Source organism: Balaenoptera acutorostrata, chromosome 7 (assembly GCF_949987535.1).
Source record: "Balaenoptera acutorostrata chromosome 7, mBalAcu1.1, whole genome shotgun sequence".
Taxonomy (NCBI): Eukaryota; Metazoa; Chordata; class Mammalia; order Artiodactyla; family Balaenopteridae; genus Balaenoptera; species Balaenoptera acutorostrata.
The window spans coordinates 3,219,124-3,240,466 of record NC_080070.1 but is presented as its reverse complement, the minus strand read 5'-3'; the positions used below and the strand labels follow the sequence as shown (position 1 = coordinate 3,240,466).

Sequence of the window (21,343 nt, the reverse complement as noted above, 5' to 3'; positions counted from 1 at the left end):
ACCTGCCTGTGCCCGGAGGCCACTCCTGAGGTTCCTCGTCTGCAAAAGGAGGGACCCGGTCCCCTGGCATCTTAGGACCACTCGGCTCGGAGTCCATCCGGGCTCAGGATGTCCCCCGGGCACGTGGGCACCTCAGCTGTGGCTTCCACCTCAAGTGCAGCCCTCCGGGCAAGGAGAGCTGTGGTCAGGGGGATGCTGTGGTCTCCCTCTCGGTACTCTCGGCGTCCCAGCAGGAACCGAAGGGATTAATTCCCACAGCGTCTAACCAAGGCTCTGTGCGGAAAGGGGGTGGGGGAGGAAGCCCAGCAGGCCCTGCAGCGCCTGGGTCTCTGCTCCCGTCCCAGGTCGGGAGGGGCAAGGGAAGGAGGAGCACCCGGGTCGCTGGGACACAGCCCCACGGAGCCGGCCAGCAGCGGGGGCTGGACTGTGCGGAGGAAGCAGTGGGGTCAGTACCCGCTCTCCTTTCTCCCATGCTTCGAGCCCCTGCTGCCGCGTCCACGGGGCAGCCAGAACCCCCTGAAGCCACCTGCACAGGCGAGCCCGCCCCTCCCCAGCACAGAACAGGGTGGGAGAGATGCAGGGGGCCCGCAGAGGCACAGGGGCGGCGTCCAGCGTCTCCCCAAGTGGCACCGGGAGTCTCGGTGCCCCGCAGTTGCTTAATTTATATTCTACTGAGTGGACAGGTCAGGTATGTGGGTGGGTGGATGGATGGAGGATGGATGGACGGATGGAGGGACAGACCGATGAACAAAGAGGTGGATGGGTGCTGAGTGTGTGGAAATGGCAGGCTGGAGAAGGGGTGCCGTGAGACTTACCGACACTTCTCCAGTTCAGAGGATTCCCTTCATGTTCGAAGCATGTAAACTGCTGAGTAAGGCCTCCACAGTCCCTTGGACGACACCGCCTCCCATTCCTCATCCCGACATCTGGCTCTGCATGGTAGCCTCACCTCAGACAGAAGGGGAAGGTCACGTGGCCTCTTCCTACGTTGAAAGTGAAAGTATGGAAATATACATCAAATAGTGACTTGTTTTACAGTCACACCATTCTTGTATTTTGCAAAGTGCAATCTGCCTGCAGATGTTTTTGTACAGTTACATGGCCGCTCCGAGCGCATCTCAGGTGTGGAGCTGTACACTTGATCCCAGCAGCATTTGGTATTTTGTGTCATTTCAGTTTGTTCTACGATGCCTTCTAATAAAGAACATCATTTTTTTTTTTAATTTCCCTCTCAAAGTATTTTTCTGCTCCAGCTTAATCCATGGAATAAACGTCACTGGAAAATGCCAGCATTAATCGCGGGCTCTTTATTTCACTAGATAAGCAGGCCTTTCGCTCCCTTGCCCTTTATTGCCACACAACTGTCAGAACCTTTGCCAGAATTTGGAAAACCAAGAAGTGACGGCACATTAATCCCTGCGAGAGAAGCAGTGCTCTATTAATATTTTATGGCAAACAAATGGACTAATAAAAAATTCATATACTGCTCGGGAGGACTTACTGTATTTTAATTTGAAGGCATGTTTGGCTGGAGATTCGTAAGAAGGTTGTAATATTTCCTCAGCCAAGATGTGCTTTTCAGCAGCCGCTGTTCCCATGTGCTCCCAGGCTCGGTACAACCCTGCTGCCGTCTGTCAGGGCGGTCCTCACCCTGTACTGAAATTTGTGGGTTCTGTGTCTGTCTCTCCACAAACTGTGAGCTCCCCTATGACCAGGCTTTGGGCCTCTGCCTCCCAGCACCTGGAACTGTGTCCACGCCAAGCCCTGACTAAATAAATGCTCTTTGAATGAGTAAAGGTATTTACGGGCAGATAAAGAGCTTTAGAATAAAGAGAAAATTGGTAGCATTTCTTCCAGGCATCTTGGCTTCCTGTTAATTGTTTGGTTTCATGTTCTTTTTAAAATGCACCTTTTACAATTCTCAAAATATAATTATCTATTTTCTGTGATTATCAAAATGCTTCTGTATCTCACTTCATCTCAACATTGGATCAATCCTTGTGTCTCTCAAAGCGCAGCTCCGTCTCACCTTCTGAGATTATTCTACTGCAAATCCTATTTTCTCCTCTCCTTTAACTGCGGCCAAACTTCCCTTTATTCTAAAGCACCTTATCTGCCTACGAATTCGTTTATTCACTCAAAGAACATCTAGTGAGGGCAGAGATGGAGATAGGGTTAGAGATCTGTGATTATGTGGCAGGTGGAGTGTCCTCATGTGGTCTGCCCACCAGGCATCACTTGGGTCACTTAGTTTGGAGGTTCTCAAACTGGGGCACCATTGGGATCACCTGGGGGCCTCGTTAGACCACAGGTGGCTCAGCCCCACCCAGAGCTTCAGATTCAGTGGGTCTTGGGGGGAGGCCTGAGAATTTGTATTTCCAGTACTTCCCAGGGGGTGCTGGCCTGGGCACCCCACCTGTGGACCACCAACTCCAGTAATTAAACGTGGGGTGCAGCGACTGTTTCCCCTCCAGTGCTGTGAGCTTTGGCGGATTTTGCAACAGATACCCAGTGTCACTGTTTCTGCTCTGATCATTTCTCCCTGGACAGGCCCCGCCTCCCCGAGTGTGGGTGACAACACAGGGTGCCTGCTGCCTGGGTGTACCCAGACCACACAGAACCCGTGGAGATGGCTCTCCCATCTCCGTCCATGCTTCTTGCAGGTGGCAGTGTGTGTGTCTGTGTGTGTGTGTATGCATTTTATTTCCTCTATGGGTTACCTTTATAAACTTTAAGTTTATGAGTTTCTCTCATACAAGAATTTGTAGCTCCCCAATTTGTAAGAAGGATCTAGAAGTCCTGCCCTTTCCTACAGGTCCCTTCCCTGTCTCTCCCACCTAGAAACTTCAGTCTTTTTTATAATTTTTAAATCATTGAGGTTGATGGCATTTGCATCCTGCCCTGAAACCATAACTGAATATTCCTTATTTATCTATAGGTTGATTCTAAAAGACCAAAATCAATAAATAGCATTGACTTTATCTTAAGTAATTATCTCTCTTGCTAGAGCGAAATAGCATCCTCTGATGGTGTCTCTTTTTTGTTGAGCTTTTTGTTCTTCCTGGAGTTTTTAGTTGTTTTTATTTTTTACATGAACTATTTGATTTTATCATACTCTCACTTTTTTTCCCCCACACTCTATCAGGTTTTCTCTTGCATTGCCTTTTTCTCCAAATCTGTCTCTCCAAGTCCACTCCACTGCCCTGACTCTAGTCTGGACTAGTTATTCTTTATAACATCTGCACTAGTGCCACCCTGAGACTCCCCGTTACTGCTGTCCCACGTTGGAGCCACTGTTTCTTAGATCTCATGTCATCTTCTTTCTTGATTTACTTCCACTTTTGTCTGGAGTACATCCTCCAGATGCTTTCCCAGTGAAGAACCATGGGAAGTAAACTTTCTGAGTTCTTAAATATTTAAAAATGTCTCTTTTTCTTACATCTGTTGAAAACTTTACTTATTTGTAGAACTGTAGTTTGAAAATCATTGTCCCTCAATTTGGGGATATAATTCCATCTCACATTCAGTGTTGCTGATGACAAACCTGATGTTTATCTGATACTCCTTCCTCTGTGAATCATGTACTTTTTTTTTCCTGTAAGCTTTTAGGATGAAGTAACATATCTAAATGTGGGTAGGGTTTCTCTGTTTTTTTCATTCGTCATCTGTCTCATCCAGAGACTCTCAGATGACACTCCTGTCCAAGCACATTTCCCAATCCCATACTGTGCTGCACCTCGACCTCCAGGTCCGCCAGATTTCTCTGGGGTTAACTCTGCAGGTATCTTGGGCTGCTGCTTTTCAACCAGGCTCATCCCTCGTTACTCTTATGTCTGCGTCCTGTCTTCTAGAAATGTGGTGAAACCTTTCCTGTTATCTTTATTAGTGTGAGTATATACCTATTTTACTCCTTCATTATCATTGCAGTTATGTTTCTGGAGAGAGAAGACATAAATAAGTGTGATAAACCCACCAACTGAAATTGGAAACTTGCAGTTACCCTTAATAACCTTCTTCTTATTTAAAAGGTCATCTCTGCACTATACGAAATAATAATCACTTGCCATTCCACTACCTATTGGTAACTAGTGTGGGTATTTTGATAAATTTTCCTATGACACTTTTTTCTAGAAACACATACTTGTTCTTTATTTGCTTTTTTCTTGTTTAATAAGTCATCTTCCCAGCACCATTTATTAAGTCTTCCTTTCCCCAATGATTTGGGTTGACACTTTTATTAAATATTAAATTCTTTTATTTATTTTTATATATTTTTAAATTTTTTTAAACATCTTTATTAGAGTATAATTCCTTTACAATGGTGTGTCAGTTTCTGCTTTATAACAAAGTGAATCAGTTATACATATACATACGTCCCCATATCTCTTACCTCTTGCATCTCCGTCCCTCCCACCCTCCCTATCCCACCCCTCTAGGTGGTCACAAAGCACCAAGCTGATCTCTCTGTGCTATGCGGCTGCTTCCCACTAGCTATCTATTTTAGGTTTGGTAGTGTATATATGTCCATGCCATTCTCTCACTTTGTCCCAGCTTACCCTTCCCCGTCCCCATATCCTCAAGTCCATTCTCTAGTAGGTCTGCATCTTTATTCCTGTCTTGCCCCTAGGTTCTTCTGACCATTTTCTTTTTTTTTTTTTTTTTAGATTCCATATATATATATGTGTTAGCATACGGTATTTGTTTTTTTCTCTTTCTTACTTACTTCACTCTGTATGACAGTCTCTAGGTCCGTCCACCTCACTACAAATAACTCAGTTTTGTTCCTTTTTATGGCTGAGTAATATTCCATTGTATATATGTGCCACATCTTCTTTATCCATTCATCCGATGCTGGACACTTAGGTTGCTTCCATGTCCTGGCTATTGTAAATAGAGCTGCAATGAACATTTTGGTACATGACTCTTTTTGAATTATGGTTTTCTCAGGGCATATGCCCAGTAGTGGGATGGCTGGGTCGTATGGTAGTTCTATTTTTAGTTTTTTCAGGAAACTCCATACTATTCTCCATAGTGGCTGTGTCAATTTACATTCCCTCCAACAGTGCAAGAGTGTTCCCTTTTCTCCACACCCTCTCCAGCATTTATTGTTTGTAGATATTTTGATGATGGCCATTCTGACCGGTGTGAGATGATATCTCATTGTAGTTTTGATTTGCATTTCTCTAATGATTAATGATGTTGAGCATTCTTTCATGTGTCTGTTGGCCATCTGTATATCTTCTTTGGAGAAATGTCTATTTAGGTCTTCTGCCCATTTTTGGATTGGGTTGTTTGTTTTTTTGATACTGAGCTGCATGAGTTGCTTGTATGTTTTGGAGATTAATCCTTTGTCAGTTGCTTCATTTGCAAATATTTTCTCCCATTCTGAGGGTTGTCTTTTGGTCTTGTTTATGGTTTCCTTTGCTGTGCAAAAGCTTTTAAGTTTCATTAGGTCCCATTTGTTTATTTGTGTTTTTATTTCCATTTCTCTAGGAGGTGGGCCAAAAAGGATCTTGCTGTGATTTATGTCATAGAGTGTTCTGCCTATGTTTTCCTCTAAGAGTTTGATGGTGTCTGGCCTTACATTTAGGTCTTTAATCCATTTTGAGTTTATTTTTGTGTATGGGGTTAGGGAGTGTTCTAATTTCATTCTTTTACATGTAGCTGTCCAGTTATCCCAGCACCACTTATTGAAGAGGCTGTCTTCTCTGCACTGTATATTCTTGCCTCGTTTATCAAAGATAAGGTGACCATATGTGCGTGGGTTTATCTCTGGGCTTTCTATCCTGTTCCATTGATCTATATTTCTGTTTTTGTGCCAATACCATACTGTCTTGATTACTGTAGCTTTGTAGTATAGTCTGAAGTCAGGGAGCCTGATTCCTCCAGCTCCGTTTTTCTTTCTCAAGATTGCTTTGGCTATTCGGGGTCTTTTGTGTTTCCATACAAATTGTGAAATTTTTTGTTCTAATTCTGTGAAAAATGCCAGTGGTCGTTTGATAGGGATTGCATTGAATCTGTAGATTGCTTTGGGTAGTAGAGTCATTTTCACAATGTTGATTCTTCCAATCCAAGAACATGGTATATCTCTCCATCTGTTTGTATCATCTTTAATTTCTTTCATCAGTGTCTTATAATTTTCTGCATACAGGTCTTTTGTTTCCTTAGGTAGGTTTATTCCTAGATATTTTATTCTTTCTGTTGCAGTGATAAATGGGAGTGTTTTCTTAATTTCACTTTCAGATTTTTCATCATTAGTGTATAGGAATGCAAGAGATTCTGTCATTAATTTTGTATCCTGCTACTTTACCAGATTCATTGATTAGCTCTAGTAGGTTTCTGGTAGCATCTTTAGGATTCTCTATGTATAGTATCATGTCATCTGCAAACAGTGACAGCTTTACTTTTTCTTTTCCGATTTGGATTCCTTTTATTTCTTTTTCTTCTCTGATTGCTGTGGCTAAAACTTCCAAAACTATGTTGAATAATAGTGTTGAGTGTGGGCAACCTTGTCTTGTTCCTGATCTTAGTGGAAATGGTTTCAGTTTTTCACCATTGAGGACGATGTTGGCTGTGGGTTTGTCATATATGGCCTTTATTATGTTGAGGAAAGTTCCCTCTATGCCTACTTTCTGGAGGGTTTTTATCATAAATGGGTGTTGAATTTTGTTGAAAGCTTTCTCTGCATCTATTGAGATAATCATACGGTTTTTCTCCTTTGATTTGTTAATATGGTGTATCACGTTGATTGATTTGCATATATTGAAGAATCCTTGCATTCCTGGGATAAACCCCACTTGATCATACTGTATGATCCTTTTAATGTGCTGTTGGATTCTGTTTGCTAGTATTTTGTTGAGGATTTTTGCATCTATATTCATCAGTGATATTGGCCTGTAGTTTTCTTTCTTTGTGACATCTTTGTCGGGTTTTGGTATCAGAGTGATGGTGGCCTCATAGAATGAGTTTGGGAGTGTTCCTCCCTCTGCTATATTTTGGAAGAGTTTGAGAAGGATAGGTGTTAGCTCTTCTCTAAATGTTTGATAGAATTCGCCTATGAAGCCATCTGGTTCTGGGCTTTTGTTTGTTGGAAGATTTTTAATCACAGTTTCCATTTCAGTGCTTGTGATTGGTCTGTTCATATTTTCTATTTCTTCCTGGTTCAGTCTTGGAAGGTTGTGCATTTCTAAGGATTTGTCCATTTCTTCCAAGTTGTCCATTTTATTGGCATAGAGTTGCTTGTAGTAATCTCATGATCCTTTGTATTTCTGCAGTGTCAGTTGTTACTTCTCCTTTTTCATTTCTAATTCTATTGATTTGAGTCTTCTCCCTTTTTTTCTTGATAAGTCTGGCTCATGGTTTATCAATTTTGTTTATCTTAAGAACCAGCTTTTAGTTTTATTGATCTTTGCTATCATTTCCTTCATTTCTTTCCCATCTGATTTTTATGATTTCTTTCCTTTCTGCTAACTTAAATTCTTATATAAACTATTCTGTTTTCATGTAAACCATTGTGATTTAAGGCTGTCTATCACTTGTGGATCTACTGATTGTTACACCAGTAAAAAGTCTATACTGTATCATTAGCAGCTTTTGGTATAAATCCCCTCTCATTAATCTTCCTTTTAAAACCATCTTGGCCATTTTTGAACATTTCTCCTTATATGTGAACTTTAGAATTATTTTATTAGATGCTCCCCTCTCAGAAAAGAAGCTCATTGGTCTTTCTGTTAGAATTAAATTCATTCCTTTAAAAAATATTAAGTATTTACCACATGTGAAGCACTAGGCAAGGTGCTGAAGGAATAGAAAGGAATGAAGTGGGTTCAGTCTCTACCGGCATGAAGCTTTAATCTAATCAATTCAGGTATCCCCAAACTGATGATTATTTGAAAGTTTCTCATGTTTAGTTTCCTGTTCCAGGCATGTAGCATGTTTGTGTTCCCGTATCTTAAATGTTCTCTTTGTTTCATCATTTGTGATGGATGCTACCTTTGTTTTTGTTTGTTTGTTTTAAGAAAGAATCTTTTTTTTAAATTTATTTAAATTTTATTTTTTTGGCTGTGTTGGGTCTTCGTTGTTGCGTACGGGCTTTCTATAGTTGCGGGGAGTGGGGGCTACTCTTTGTTGCGGTGCGCGGGCTTCTCATTATGGTGGCTTCTCTTGTTGCGGAGCACGGGCTCTAGGCGCATGGGCTTCAGTAGTTGTGGCATGCAGGCTAAGTAGTTGTGGCTCGTGGGCTCTAGAGCGCAGGCTCAGTAGCTGTGGCACACGGGCTTAGTTGTGCCGCGGCATGTGGGATATTCCCGGACCAGGGCTCGAACCCATGTCCCCTGCAGTGGCAGGCGGATTCTTAACCACTGTGCCACCAGGGAAGTCCGCTACCTTTGTTTTTAATCTTCCTTAAAAGATTTACCAAATGTTTATAATTCTATGAAATATTCACCTAATATTTATTTTATTTTATATTATTTTTATCACTTAATAATTACTTTTCATATTTGCATTCAAATTCATAATCAAATTGATAGTAGTTTAGGACTGGCTATGGATGAATTGGTTTTAGAGATCATCTTCTTACATGTTAAGCTTTTAATTTTGAGCCTTTAATTTTGAATTGCTTTTAATTTTTTGAATTTTTGAATTGGTATATTCAAGTAGAAGATATACTTTAAACAAGAAGATATTGGTTGTTAAAAACACATTGAGGGGGGCTTCCCTGGTGGCGCAGTGGTTGGGAATCTGCCTGCCAATGCAGGAGACATGCGTTCGAGCCCTGCTCTGGGAGGATCCCACATGCCGCGGAGCAACTAAGCCCGTGAGCCACAACTACTGAGCATGCGCGTCTGGAGCCTGTGCTCCGCAACGGGAGAGGCCGCAACAGTGAGAGGCCCGCGCACCGCGATGAAGAGTGGATCCTGCTCGCCGCAACTGGAGGAAGCCCTCACACAGAAACGAAGACCCAACACAGCCAAAAATAAATAAATAAATTTATAAAAAAAAAAAAAAAAACACATTGAGGTATTAAATACCATTAGACCCAGCACAGCAGAGAAATCTGAGATCAGCATAAATTTGTATCGTCTCTTAAAACTTATTTCCTTATTACTGCATTGTTGTGGCATTTCTTTTTTCATGGATCTCTAAGAGTCTATCAGAATGTTTTCAGGTGTTTTGTTAGTTTCCCTGGAGTATGAAAACCCTTTAATCTGCATGTTCACGTCTTAGCTACGTAGGCGTCTCTCATGGTGTCTTTGGTGATTGCCTCTCTTCCCATCACTCTGGTTCTTCCGTGAGGAGCACTTACGTTCTCAGATGTGAGGACCATCCGCCATCCCCCATCTTCTTCTGGGACCCCTTCCTCTGCCTTCTAGGGGAGCTTCCCAAATTTTCCTCGATTTCTCTTGATCAAATTTCTGTAATTTTCAATTTCAGTTTCATTAGTCCCCTCATCTCACCTCTTTGATCTCATCCTATATTTTTACAGTCATGTCCTTCTTCTGCATTTCTAGTATGATTTCCCCTTCTCGTCTGTATTGTTTGTCTGACCTTCCTAGTTCCCCACCTCAGAAAGGAGAGGTCCACCCACACCTGATATTTGGCAACAGGCAAGACGTGAAGGTTACATTCGGCTCCTCTCCCTGAGCCTCCGGGTGCTGGTTGAATCCTTCTCGGGTGAATTCGGGAAGACGCAGTCTGACCCATATCTCTCTGGGTGCCTCTGCTGGGCTGAGTTGAGATTTTTCTCTGCCTTCTTGGAATCTTTTTTTTTTGACATTCTAAGTCAATTAGCGTCCATGACAAACTATGATATTCTGTAACACCGAGGTAGTGAAGGTTTGGCTCCCCAGTGTTTCTGAGGATCAGACAAAGGGGAAGAGAACAACGGTTTCCTCCTGCTCCCCATTGGCTCCTTCATACGGTGAAGCAAACTCGGGCAACCAGACTTCATCCACCGCCATCTGTGCTTTCAACGTTCATTTATAGTGACGTTATGACTTTTCACCTTCCTGTGTATTTATAGGCACATTTAACACAAAGTTGGTAAAGGCTGACTCCGATCTGCTAACCAGACGTGAGTGAGCTTGGCGTCTGCATGTGTCTGTGGAGTCTACACTCGACACGACCGTGTGGCGTGTGGGGCCGCCAGACAGACCCTCCCCCAGACAGTCAGCGGTAACGCGACGCGGGCCTGGCCCGGGCCCTCCCCACGGGCCTTAGAGTCAGAGTCTAACAGCTTTGCAATTAGGGAAGATGGAAAATGTGTTAGGAACTAGGAGACCTTTTCTTATTCCAGTCAAGGATTTCTGCTTAGGGAACGCTTCGTTAAGGGAGTACCTGTTTTATTTTCCTTTCCATTAACATATAGTGTGGCTACGAAGCCTTACGTTGCAAAAGAATGTCATTCCATCCGAAGCATCGCTTCTTTGTGAGGGTCTACACCTCGTCACCAAAGAGCTGCGAGCGCACCTTTAAAATCAGCTTATTCTTGGCAATGCTTTATCTTTGCAAGCAGACTTGATTACTTAAAATAACCAAAAATTGTTTGGCACCAAGTCTAGTCATTGATGCCACTCACAGAATTAGGAAATATTGATTAGAGACGCGATGTTGCTGTACAGGTAATGAGACCTGTATGGCTGTGACGTTCTGAAGGCAAGTCAAGTGAGAGGTTCCCAAGGTATTTGATGAAGGGTAATGCGATTGGAAGCAAAGGTCCTGAAGCACCACTTATTCTCGGAGAGGTTATTATGTCATCTTTACAGAGTCCTTAATGATTTTCATTGTTTCAAGAGTTTTAAAAAAATATTTCTCATTATATTTCATCACCATAAAAGTCTCTAAAGGTACCATCCAAATTTTGTGAAATTCCTGCTACACGGATGAAGGAACTGAGGATTCAAGTTCTATACAGGATTAGTTGTAGAAGCAAAGCTCTCCCAGCCTCTGCAGGAAGCTGCATCCCGCCCCTTCGTCCAGGTGACGGTCCACACCCTGGCCAAGGTTCCACTGAACTGGGCAAAGTGGGTCCACATTGAACTGTCCTAATTTGCAATACAGTTAATTTTTTCCTCTGTAAATCATGTCCCATATTACAAATTAGGAAAGTAAAAAAAGAGAGACAGCGAGGCTCTAGCACTCACTTTAACTGGGCGTGTGGTTGCATTTCTAGGAAGTAGGAAACCTCTAGAAAGTAGCGAACCTCTGCAGGGTGACGGTCCTGACTCTCTTCAGCCCCATGAAGCGGGCTTGCCACTGCATCTCCCTGTTTTCTGGCGGCAACTTGAAACATGAACAGTAAAGTGGTTAGTTGGCCACACGACTGCGTTGATGCCACCAGCCCAGCCCCACCCCCAGGCCAGCCTCACAGCTCAGTGATGCTCTTGTGTGATTCGCTCCAAAGGTATCACTCAGGAGTTTCTTACCAGAAAGAGAAGGTTTGCATTCATCTCTTTATTTCCAGTTACAATGGTTCTCATATCGAGTTAGGACATGGAAACACTGAGAATAGTGTGTAATCACTGTCTCTTTCTGGACCAAACTTTAGTCCAGCTCCTCTGAATCCTCTCCGCAAACAGGCCTTGACATTCACATTTCCAGGTGTGTTTGCATCACCCACTTGCAGCCAGGATCCTCCAACCCTCAATGTCTGATCACCTTTCTCAGCCCCGCCTCCCCCAGGGGTTGTCTGGCCACCTGGCCTGCCTTCAGCAAGAGAAAGTTTGGCCAGAAGCCCCTTTATCCCTGATGTTTCCTCTTAGTACCGTCCGTCCACTGGCCCCCACCTGCTCATTGGCAGCAAGTTTACACTTTTCCTCGTTGTATTTGGAGTTGAGCCCCATCTCCCTCCCGCCGCAAAGCCCCGCTGTTTGTGGTCCTCACACCGATCGCAGCAGCGCTGAATGTCGTCAGCCTCACCTTTTAAACATGTCAGAATAATTTCTTCTTTCATATTTGGCCTAAGTGAAGATTATGCAAAAGAACACCGTAAAAATGAGAAGGAGGAAAAGAACGAAGAAATATTTCCAGCAAATGGAAACAAGATTAGGGTCTCCCCTAATTATCAATAGTATGAAGGCCACAGAAAAAAACAGTCATCCCGGGAGATCTGACTTTGCCTTCCTTGATTTCATCCAGATGGGATATATTTAAGTGCAGCCTGTCTCTGTGACCTCATATCACACCTGGACAGGAACGTCTGCGTCAAACGGATCCAAAAGCGGGAGTTAACTCGGGTCCATCCACCAGGCCCTTCAGTGCCGGGCTCTCTTCAGTGTCTGTCTGACAGAACGTAGAGCCCATCTATGACTTAATTAACAATTAAAAGTGTTACATGTGCAGCATGGGCTGGGCACAGACCGGACATGTCTCACGTCTGCAGACATGCAGGCGGATGGTCCCATCCCGTCGTTAGAGACGTGGCTTCAGTCCTCGCGGCGGTGAAGCGGCAAGCAAAGCAGGAGCCACGAGAAGCCGCTGAAAGGATGTTACTTTCAGAGCAGGAGCCGTGAGAGGACAGGGTGGGATCCTGTAAACGTGCAGACCCTGGGTCCCCGGAGCAGACGGTAAGAACAGAAACAGCTGGATTTCAGAAAATCGCAGAAATCGAGAAGGTGGAAAAGCGTGAAAGCCGGACTGCGCCGCGCGGCTCTCCACCACGCGCTCGGCGGATTCGTGGAGCCTGGGTCTCGCACCCCAGGGCCTGCCTGCCCGCCACCCGCTGCCCCACGGCTCAGAGGCCTCCACCACCGTGTCTGCCACGTGCTCTTGACTTCGGTGCAATTAACAACAACTGTGATTAACAGGCAGATTCAAGAAATGGGGACCACGGCGATTTAATCCCCTGGTTAGCTGAGGCCTGTTTGAAAGCGCCTGGTTATTTAGGCTCTTCTGTTGACAGTAATTACTGAGCGTACTGGTTCGCCTTCCAGCTGGCCCGGCATCATCCAGTGAGCGCGCTGCACCTTAGTGATAAAGGATCTTGTCAGACATGAAGTCACCATTCTGAACACGAGGTCTCGTTACAGACAGAGCCGGGGCAGGCGGTGAGGCACGTGTTCTCGGGCCTCTAGAAAGCACAGTCTTGGAATTCACCTGAGGATATTATTTTTGTGCAGTTATTTTCCGGTCATTTCCTTCTAACTCTTAAGTGTACATTTTTTCCTAAAAATTCCATTCTTGGAGGGCTCTGGGTAATTGAATTAAGGACTGGGAGCCCCAGTACCCTCCCCCGCCACCCCCCCGCCGCCGCCGGGTACACTGTGGGGTGTTCAGGTTTGGGTGAAAGCAAGTGCATGATGTGTGGGGTGTCACATCAAGTCCACCGGGCGCCCAGAGCCGTGAACCAGTTTCCCTCATTAGCTCGAGAACGCCCCTGGGAATTTAGGGAAAGGAACACTGAGGCTTCCTCAGCTCGGCCCACGGGGAGGGGAAGGGGGAGTTACAGGTTTAACCCTCCCTGAGGGGCCCCTTTCTCGGAGCCCTTCCTGGCTCTTGCTCTGTCGGCCTGTCAAGAGCCATCCATCCTCACCACTTCCAGCCACGTGGAGCTGGGATCTGGCTGGACCGTGACTAGAAAGCCAGGTCAGTGGGCAGCAATGCCCAGTGTGACTTACAAAACCCGAGGGGCAGAGCACAGGCCAGCCCCAGGGGACAGGTCGGACGGCTGGGTGTTGGCCCGGTGCAGGGGCACACAGCTCTTGGGGGGCAGCTGGGAGAGAAGCACACCCCCGCCAGCTTATTCCAGCACCGGTTCCTGCTGGGCCTCCCCTGGGGGCTCATCGGCAGTGCACTTTCCTGAGACCCCCGTCTCAGAACCCCACACGCCCCACGTTGGCCCAGTGTCCAGGTTGGGCTGGTGTCTCTGGTCTCCGAGGGCCCTGATCTCCACTCACCGTGCATCTCGCGCTTTCAGGGAGTACTACATCACCATGGTCAAGTGGGCCACCAGCACCAAGGTCGCCGTGAACTGGCTGAGCCGGGCTCAGAACGTGTCCATCCTCACCCTCTGCGATGCCACCACCGGGGTCTGCACCAAGGTAAGGGGGAGGGGCTAACTGGACGGCGGGGAGCATCCCCGGGCACCAAGGTCATCTCTGAGCCACACACACACTCAGCTCCTGGCTGGTCCAGGTGCAGCCTGCATGTGGGCCTCTGTTTTGGTGTCACCTTGTGGATGAATTGAGAACTGCTACAGACTCGGGGCTGATCCTCTCGGCCACCAGCTCACAGAGCTGTCACTTCCCTTTATCCTTGCCCACAGCTACTTCACACAGGGGCTGCTTCTCATTTTCCAGTTGACGTTTAGAGAGGGGAGGGGTCCGGCCTGAGGCGCCAGGACCCAGCACTGCAACCTGGCCTGGCCATTTCAGCATCTCTGTCCCTCACTGACCAGAGCCAGCTGGTACCCTGGACGCTCGGCACCGTGTCTGAAAGTCACCGGTGAGGCCAGTGTGTTCCCTGGGCCTCAGGCTGACTTAGTGGGTGGTTACAGGAGGTGAAGGGAGGGGAGACAAGGAGGAACGAAAATGTAAAGAGAGGCTTGGCAACCCTGCGAAGCGAGGGAGTGACCCACGGCTGTCTCCGCCCCTCGGGCAGCCTGCCCCTGGCCCAAGGGCTGCGTCCTCCACGATCCTTGAGCCCCAAGGGGCAGGGCTCCTTGTGTTGCGTAAAGAAACATCCATTAAAATCAGTTAATAAACCCAGGCAGTTCTCTCAGAAACTCTTTTTTTGGCCCTAAATTTTTATTTCCCAACTGAGGAGGAGAAAGGCTTGCAGAGCAGCTGTGTTGTGACTTCAGGGCCCCAGACAGCAGCTCTGACCCTGCGGCCCAATGATGATCTTTTTTTTTTTTTTAAAGTTTTACTTGATTTTATTTATTTATTTATTTATTTATTTTATTTTTGGCTGTGTTGGGTCTTCGGTCCGTGCGAGGGCTCTCTCCAGTTGCGGCAAGCGGGGGCCACTCCCCATCGCGGTGCGGGGACCGCCCTTCATCGCGGTGCGCGGGCCTTTCTTTATCGCGGCCCCCCCCGTCGCGGGGCACAGGCTCCAGACGCGCAGGCTCAGCAACTGTGGCCCACGGGCCCAGCCGCTCCGCGGCACGTGGGATCTTCCCAGACCAGGGCTCGAACCCGTGTCCCCTGCACTAGCAGGCAGACCCTCAACCACTGCGCCACCAGGGAAGCCCCCCCAATGATGATCTTGAGGGGAGTCGCAGTGAGCTGTCACCGAGACCAGTGTCCTCAGTGGGCCAGTGATTTACTTGATTTTTAATACAGTTTAGAGCAGATTCCAGGTTATTCTGATGGGCTTCTTGAGGGCAAGGAAGGAAAGAGTGGACTCACAGCTGGGAAGCTGGGAATGGCTCGTAACGCAGGTCTTCTGGCATCTGGACCCCTGGTCTTGCGAGGGTCAGCAGTGAAACTCCAGCCTGCCCATGATTAGAATGCACAGATAAAGAACAGAGCTGCCCAGGGACAGGTGCACGGCCCATGCGGCTGAATAGCTATTCCTGGTGGTTTGGTTGGTCTTTATATGTCTTTCCACACCGTTCTCTGAGATTTACTTTTCATATGCTTTTTAAGTCCTTTTAATGTTTTGGTCTGCCAGGATTGTTGTGAACTGGAAATTTGACACATGTACACACAGACACCCACGCACATGCACACATACACGTGCACACGCATGCATGCACACAAATTCCTAAAATAATGCAGCACCTGAGATTTGCCTTTAAATGGGCACATGCCACTAGATGGTCATTGGTGACCATCTAGTGGACACGTGTGTGGTCATTGGTGACCGTCTGACGGGCATGTGTCTGGTCAGGGGTGACCACCAAATGGTAGAAATGCACCACCTTCCAAAGGATTCACACCCCCCGTGGATTTGTCCTCGTTGCTGGGAGAGTGACATTTTTCCTGTTCGGGGACACTCGTGCTCAGCTCTGAGCCACGTCATGAGACAAGGCAGAGCAGGGCCGGCCCCCTTCCTGAGCTTGTGCAGCTACCATGGGGGGGAATCCAATTGTTTCTACACTGCTGGTCGCAGACACAACATGTGCGAAAACTCCTTTCTCTAATGCTCTTATTTCGTTCCAGAAACACGAGGATGAAAGTGAAGCCTGGCTCCACAGACAGGTAACTATTCCGCGTGCAAATCCCACACTGTCCGCCTACACCAGCCGCCAGGTCCTTTCCCAGTGTTTACAACACGGCTTCTCACGTTAAATCCTACAGGAAGCCCCAGGTAGACGTGCACATGCGCGCACACACACACACACACACACGCACGCACGCGCGAGGCTCTGGGGGGCAGCAGAGCCACTCAGCCCACCTGGCTCCCCTGAGGCCCCAGCACTGCTGGAGAACTGTGGCCTCCACGCACGAGGGCTGCAAAACCCCTGCTCCTGAGAACGTGCAGTGTCGAGTGAGATCCCCGCTCTCAGTTAGGTGGCGTCCCTTTGGCGCATTGAAAGGATGAGTCCACACGGTGCCTCGATCTAACCCGCTCAGGCAAAGAAAACGGAGCGGGGTGGACGTTCCTGTCGTTCTCGGCGTGGCTCGTGGATGCCTCCTTGAGGCGGGTTCCGTGCGCTTCAGCTTGAGTCTTCCTGGGGCCTGACTTCAGAGCCTCGCCTGAATTTCCCGTCCGCGACTCGGATAAGAGATGCACGCGAAACAGGCTTGAGGAACCGGAGGGAATCGAAGGAGACCTGCAGTGAGCACCCTGACAGAAAAATCAAACCCACACAAGAAATGAGACTCTCGACTCTGGTATTTTCTTTCTTCAATTATTCTTTTCTCATTCCACACCCTGAGGTTAGAAAGCACAGGTGGAAAGTTTTGGAAGCTCACTTCCTTCTTATCCTACTGAATGGGATGAAAATCGTCTGAAAATTCTGTGGGAAAATCTAATCGGGTATGAGTCTCAGAATGATGGTGGAGAGGGCACAGGTGTGCTTCTTTATTGATGGGACAGATTCCGTTTATGGGAAATAACTGAAGCTGGACAATGCGACTGTTACCAGTGGCTCTCCAAGAACATTCTAGGAACTCTGTGTGCACCTCTGTTATCTGTGGAATCAGCAGTCTGGCCCAGCCTCCCATCAGTTATCTCAGGGGTGGTGAGCTCATCATTGGGTGTGATTGCTTTTAAATATGTCCTTTTCCTGCTCTGTGCCAGCCTGATACCAAAGAGGAATGCCCACTGTGGCCACTTTGGTTTTCCTGTGTCCAAGTTTGGATGCCAAGTCCATGCTAAGAAGTATCCAGAATGAGACTGTGCTTGGGCGTCTTAAAGTATTCATTGGGGAGTTCACTGAGAAGTTCTTGAATGCCACCTGGACCAATGATACAAGCACAAGTATCAGAAGTAATATTACGACGTTCCTCTTATAGTCACACAAAATGCCAAAGACATTGAGATGAAAGAGTCAGAAAAAAAATCCATCATATACGTAGTCATCTGTCCAACTAATACGTATGGGTCGTACCAGGCACCGTGCTAGGCTTTGTGGATTTCAGAAACAAGAATCCACCACTTCCCAGAGCGCATGTCAGCCACCTTATGGCGGAACAGTGTTCCACGGTGTGGACACACCACATCCATTCATCCGTTGATAACGTTCGGGTTGTTTCTGCCTTTTGGTGTTGTGAGTAGCCCTGCCAAGAACACAGCGCTGAGTGAAAGGGGGCCACCCGCCGTGTGACTCCACTTACGAGACATGCCCGAGTCAACAGAAGTCACACAAGCAGGAGGTTGTTTGGCGGCTGCAGGGGTGGGGAGTAACAGCTTCATGGAGTCTGGGCTCGACGGGGGGTGATGGAAGTGGTTTGGAACTAGACAGAGCTGGTGGTTGCACGACATTGTGAATGTGCTCGATGCCATGAAGGGCTCACTTGTATTAACATGTTCTAGTTTGTGTTATGCTCGACTTTTTAAGAAATGAATCCGCTAGAGCTGCAGCTCTCAAAGATGTCTTGGTGTAGAAAGGGAGAGAGCTGCAGGGATCCCCAAGTGCGGAATGTGGGCGGAGCCCTAGACTGTGTCCCCGGGGCGTGTGGAAGGGCCGTCACAGGGCTGGGAGTGGGCATGCGTGGGGCCCTGAGGCCCGGCTGCGGGACTGGGCCTCAAGCCACGTGCGGTCTGTGTCTGAGTTGGAGGAGGGAGGATGGACTTACCAAAACAGCCAGCGGTTTGTTTCTCACGGGGCAGAGGGCTGTGGGAAAGCCAGGGTCGCCTCCTGCCCCTGCCTTCCTGTCGGGCACTCACGGGCCCCATGTCTCCACTGGTCACCTGTGCTTTGGGCCTCGAGCTGTCGTCCTCGTAAGCTCTGCGGACAGGACACAGAGGCACCGCCGTGGGCGAGACTGTTGTGTGTTTTCGGAGCGCACTTCCCATCACCCACCTAAGAACACCAGCCAAGCACCGGATAGGCAGCCTGGATTTGGGAAACCAGGTCGTTCCGACGAAATCAAGTCAGCACTTAAAAACCAGCAGAAAGTAAAAGTATAATTCTTACACTTTTAATATGTAAACTTTAAAGCACTTATTAGGCAACAGCTCACATTTTTTAAACAGCCTTTGAGAAATACGTAGTCCAGCCAGCGGCCCGGGGTGCCAGCCACCCCCAAGGCGGGCACAGGACCCCACGGAGCCCCGCCTCGCCGAGCGCCGCTCAGCCCGTGTCTCCAACTGTTCCTTCAGCGCCGTGGTCAGTAGGAAACCCAGTTTCAAACACTTTCTCATGACGTTCCTTTTGAAGAGATTTTTCACAAAGGAATCTGTGGACCCTCTTTTTCAAAAATAAGCTGTCTTGTTGCTGCATCCTTCACGATCCTGCGAGGTCCTGGGCGGCGACTTAGGAATTTATTTAAGGCCAACCTGCCGTCTGCCACCGGGGAAGCTGCTGGCAGGCACTTCATGCACGTCATCACAAAGGGGCCGCAGGGCTCACCCCCGCTGCCCAGGGCCGCGTCAGAGGAGGAGAGGACTGGGGTCTGGACGGTTCTGCTGACCCTGGGGAGACCCAGGGCACGAAGATCATCGGGTCTTCTGAGTGCTCGTTGCCAGGGGAACGGGGGTGGGCGAGGGCAGTCCTGGGGCCGTGGTCTGAGCCTCTGTTCCCGCCCCCCCGTCTTTTCCTCCCATCTCCTTCCTAGGCCTCAGCGTGGACCCCTCAAAGATCCCCCACGAGCCCACGAGAAGAGGGTGAAGACCCACTAAGTTCCCTCTCCTCTGGGAATACTCCGGAGAAATAGGCAGCCCCTCCTCCGCGCACACACACCATCACTGCTGCCGTGACCTTCAAAGTCAGTCCTGGGGCAGGTCCACTAGGGGCTCTGCAGGCCCGAGGCCTTTTGGGGTAGAACCCAGGACCCATCTTTGTGTTTGAAGAGTCACTCCCGCAGGTCAATTTCTGACAATCTTTCTTCTTTAACCAGAATTTTGGTTTTGTGATTTCAAAATTCAGGCAGGGAGATTGACCAGATGAATGTATCTGAACCATAGGAAGAATGGGCAGAAAGTCTACAAATAGCTCACAGAAAGTCTTTCACCAATAAAAAGGACTCATTCTTCATAGATCTGCTCGATTGGAGGCGGAGAAACCAGGCAGGGCCTGGTACGATAAATGCCCTGTTACCCAGAGGGCTAGAAACGCTTCTCCTCAAATCCAGGAAAGTCAGAACCAGGATTAAAATCCAGGTCCCCTAGTCAAAAGTCATTGTACTTTTTCACTAAAAATGCATTTACTACATGAGAAACCAAGTCTCAGAGAGGTTCAAAGGCTGGTCCTTCACCTGCCGGCTGTGGAATGTTCCCAGGATCAATGTAAAGATGACATTGCAATGCTTGAGTCCTTCTCAGTGTGAAAGCAATGTTTCAGGCCTGAATTAGTTATTTATTACATTTACTCATAGTATTTTTCTCTGCCAAAAGTACAAACGTTTCCCCAGAAAACTGAAACAGTATTTCAGTATCCATCCTGCAGTTGGGAAATAAAAGTACATTTAAAAAGCCAGATTTACTGCTGGGTTTTCCATTTCCTCTATTTTTAAATACCATACTTCCAACACTAAATAGAAAAATAAATATTTGCAGATTAAAGGTTTCATTTTCCTGCAAATATTCATGAAGATTAAATGTCACTTTAATCACATGTTGGTTTATTTCTCTGGGCATATCATATTTGCATGTATTCATTCACTGCCGGGAAATGAGTTTTCCTCGTGCCAGCTGGGGTTTATTTACCATTTGTTCTCATTCACATTAGCGTGGAGCTCCTTGAATCAGAAAACGTGTATCGTAGCCAACTAATTGGTGTTCACGGATGGAAACTTTCAAGCTGGAGCTTCCTAGAGGCTGAGACGCCAATCCCTTTTGCCTATTAAGGCGACAGCCAACCCACAGGGGGCGGCTGGGGGCTGAGCGGTGGCTTCTCAGCTTTGGGGGTGAGGGCCAGGCCGAGATGCAGCAACATGCTACAGGCGCTGGCTTTGAATGCAGCCTGGAATTCTTCCCCCCAGGGAAAACTGGGAATGCTGATTTTGTTTCCAGGGAAAAGTGACAGTAGATCCAAGCAAACATGTGCCATCTAGTAAATGCCCGTGTGGAACTTCCTTCTCATTAGACGCCGCGTAATAAGCGCAGTGAGTCCCCAGGAATAGCGTGTGCTCTCACCTGCGTCGTAGAATGTGCAGAATCTGTCCTTGTTTGCTGGGGTTTTTTTCTTTCTTTCTTTTCTCTTGTCTCCTTGGTGGGCTATTCAGTATGAGGTGGATTTTATTAAATAAAAGAACAAAAGACAGGATGGAAAGACTAGAATTCATTTTTAGGCAAAATCAGGTTTGTGATTGTTCAGAATTATGATAGATAGTAAACACCCCTGGTGATATAAATGAACTTATTTACAAAACAGAAATAGATTCACAGACATAGAAAACAAACTTACGGTTACCAGAGGAGATAGCGGGGTTGGGGGGGAGATAAATTCGGGGTTTGGGATTAATATACACACGCTACTATGTATAAAATAGATAAACAACAGGGACCTGCTGTATAGCACAGGGAACTGTCTTGTAACCTATAATGGAAGAGAATCTGAGAAATATATATACATATAACTGAATCACTTTACTGTACGCCTGAAGCTAACACAACATTGTAAATCAACTATGTTTCAGTTTTTAAAAATGGTTTAAAAAAAAAATGCTCCTGGAGAATTTTGCAGGGGCCACGGTAAGCGGGGAGCTCAGCCCTGCACTTTTTTAGTGCTGAGTTCCTGTTTGGCTTGATGAGCTGGGTGTCCTGTGAACCAGGGGATGCCTGTGTGTCCGCC

General features: G+C 47.1%; 1 protein-coding gene across 4 annotated transcripts in view; it reads left to right on the top strand.

Annotated features, from left to right (window-relative positions):
• DPP6 (dipeptidyl peptidase like 6) overlaps positions 1-21,343 on the top strand; it is a 977,175-nt gene that overhangs the window by 871,840 nt on the left and 83,992 nt on the right. For all 4 annotated transcript variants that reach the window (XM_007165456.2, XM_057550287.1, XM_007165455.3 and 1 more), the window contains exons 11-12: positions 13,916-14,039; positions 16,104-16,142. In XM_007165456.2, coding sequence (XP_007165518.1) covers positions 13,916-14,039; positions 16,104-16,142 — 163 coding nt within the window. The remainder of the gene's footprint in view (positions 1-13,915; positions 14,040-16,103; positions 16,143-21,343) is intronic.